The sequence below is a fragment of the Triticum dicoccoides genome, chromosome 2A (genome assembly GCF_002162155.2).
Source record: "Triticum dicoccoides isolate Atlit2015 ecotype Zavitan chromosome 2A, WEW_v2.0, whole genome shotgun sequence".
NCBI lineage: Eukaryota > Viridiplantae > Streptophyta > Magnoliopsida > Poales > Poaceae > Triticum > Triticum dicoccoides.
This window is the reverse complement of record NC_041382.1, coordinates 79,852,931-79,855,429: the sequence shown is the minus strand read 5'-3', so window position 1 is coordinate 79,855,429 and position 2,499 is coordinate 79,852,931. Positions and strand designations below refer to the sequence as shown.

Below are 2,499 nucleotides of genomic sequence, written 5' to 3'. Positions count from 1 at the left end.
GGTTCTCTAGGAAAAAAGGGGATTTTTTTGTGAATAAAAAAGGGTTTGTCTAACCACTGTGTTTTCGAGAGAGAAATATTCTTTTTTTAGAAGACGACAAAGAATGTTTTGTAGACAAGACAGAGAAATATTCTTTTTTTTAGAAAGAGACAGAGAAATACTCGAAACAGCCAATGAGACCTGACCACGACCTGAAATCGGACTCGCACGGCCCCTACGGGCTACGGCCCTTATATATACTGACAGCCCAAATCCACCGTCTCCAAACCACCCACGCCGACCCGAGTCCACCAAATTCCACAGCGACCCCTCAAAAGAAAATCCACAGCGATCGGGGACGAGCAGCGCCGTACGCACGGAATCGCCGCCGCGTCGCATGGCCAACCACGGCGACCTCTCCCCGCCGGCCGACGGCGGCTCCCAGGAGGTTCGCGCATCCCGCCGATCCCGCATAGTATATGATCTCTGTCGATTAGTTAGGGTTCCACTTCCACTCCCAGGGATTTCGCCACGGGAGAAAGAAAAAAACTTTCTGCATCCGCTCGCTTAATAATTTGTCAAACTCTTAATATTATGATCTTATTTTATTAGCATACTAATATATTCTCCCTGTCTAATTTGTATGGACCAGCTGATTCCAGTCATCTACCAGTCACCATACAGCATGACACCACAGGTACATATGGCTTGTTTGATTGTTTCCCTATTTATTTAGGTTATTTGTTCGTCCTATTTATTTAGGTTAACGGCTGTTTCACCCCGCAAAACTGATAAACAATTAACGACATTCTGTGTGCAGGGTCCTCCATGTTCATGGCTTTTTTACTATAGGCCAGTTCCTCTCGGAGGTTTTCGGGTAATTAGTATTGACTCATTTGGTCTCCTTTTGTGCCTTCACGCTGGGCTATAAATTGTTAACTAAAATCAGTTTCTGACTCTGGCTGATTAAGCAGAGGCCCGTGTACGAAGATGGGACGACAAGGGTGCTATGCTTGAGCCAAATGTTTTCTCCAGACCAGCTAGAAGACGACGAGTACTACCAAAAGTTTTGCCGGAGGATGACGGCGGAAGGACAGAGATCCGGCGGTAAACTCAGGAGGACCGTCGTCCCACGGCCGGACCCCAGCGGCGCTCCGGTCGCCGGAGTTGGCAAGGTACTTGCGTACATGTGTCCTCCTGGTTTTATTTGGTGTGATGAGATGAGACATAGCGAAGAGGGGAATTAATCAACATTTTTGTTGCATTGTAGGTGTTTCTGGAATACGCCGATATCGACAGCGCAGCATATTCCAAGACGATGTTGCATTGGATGTGGTTTGAGGGGAGGCAGGTGTTTGCTGTGTTCTATCCCGAGGACAAGTTTGCTGCTGGGGACTATGATGGATAAAATGGAAATCTTACTTATCTTTATTGTAAGAATTATGTGTCTCAAAGCATACTTACGCATAATATGTTTAAAGATCTGATTGATCATTAGTGGAATACAATAATATGTAGTATGTTGGAAAGACAGTAATGTTGCACGTACGAATAAGTTACTGGGTTTTACAAAGAGGATTTATTTACCAGCTTGTGATTGGTTAATAGGTGAGGGTGCCGGTCCACCCCCCGGGGAAACTGTAAAATCCCCCTTTTTGCGGGGTGTAAAAATCCCGTATTTGTCCGTACGGTTAGCATTTTTGTTCGAATGTTTACCCACACTGGTAATTGATAGAAGTTCAATCGTATAGTTAGATGGCAATCCTAATGTTGATCTATAGAATTAATAGAATTTGCACTATATTATGATTGTGTTGCTCACAACCGCATGTATCAGGGACTCAAATAGAATCCATTAGAATGTCCTAAGCAGGGCCCTTTTCCAGAAATTCAAGGCGGGATGGAAATAAAAAAAAAGGCCCAAAAAATTAAAAAAGAAAAATACCCAAGCCTCTATATCCGGGAGCTTTTCGCTCCAAGATTCACCCACTTGGGTGAAAGTGACTCTTGGGTAGGTTTGAATCTGGCACGTGTATTATTTTGGTACGTGGATGTGTAGAAATGAGTGGTGTGTCTAGGTTTTCATTTCAAATTTTTTGAACATGTGTGCAGCTTGGTTTGGTTCATTTAGTATTTTCTGTTTTGTGTGGGTCAAGTTCATCTCCTGGCAGATTTTTTGCTTCTTTGTACGAAATATGGATGGCTGCCGCTTTGGTGGGCTTCTCCAGAATTCCCCTCGCTGGATGTTTCCAGTCTTTTTTTCTTTCTTTTCTGAGTTAATTGCACAGAAGTACCACAATTCGGGCATCACATGCAGATTGGTACCACGATTGCTAATTTTTGCGTGTCAGTACCAACATTGCTTAAGATTTTTGCAAATAGGTCTAAACTGCGTATAAACACGTATTGACGGTGTATCTGACCAGCGGGGCCCGCCCGTCAGGTGCCAACGTGGCATGTTTTTTGCAGAAAACCCCCTTACGTTGTATGTAATCACAAAAATACCCAAATTTTTTGCGG

The 2,499-nt window shown here is 43.9% G+C and overlaps 1 protein-coding gene across 1 annotated transcript; it reads left to right on the top strand.

Annotated features, from left to right (window-relative positions):
• Positions 1-273: 273 nt before the first annotated feature.
• Positions 274-1,568, top strand: LOC119359020 (splicing factor U2af large subunit A-like). The gene is made up of 5 exons (XM_037625378.1): positions 274-427; positions 632-676; positions 800-856; positions 954-1,154; positions 1,250-1,568. The coding sequence occupies exons 1-5, from the start codon at positions 377-379 to the stop codon at positions 1,385-1,387; spliced, it is 492 nt and encodes a 163-aa protein (XP_037481275.1). The 5' UTR covers positions 274-376; the 3' UTR covers positions 1,388-1,568.
• Positions 1,569-2,499: the final 931 nt, after the last annotated feature.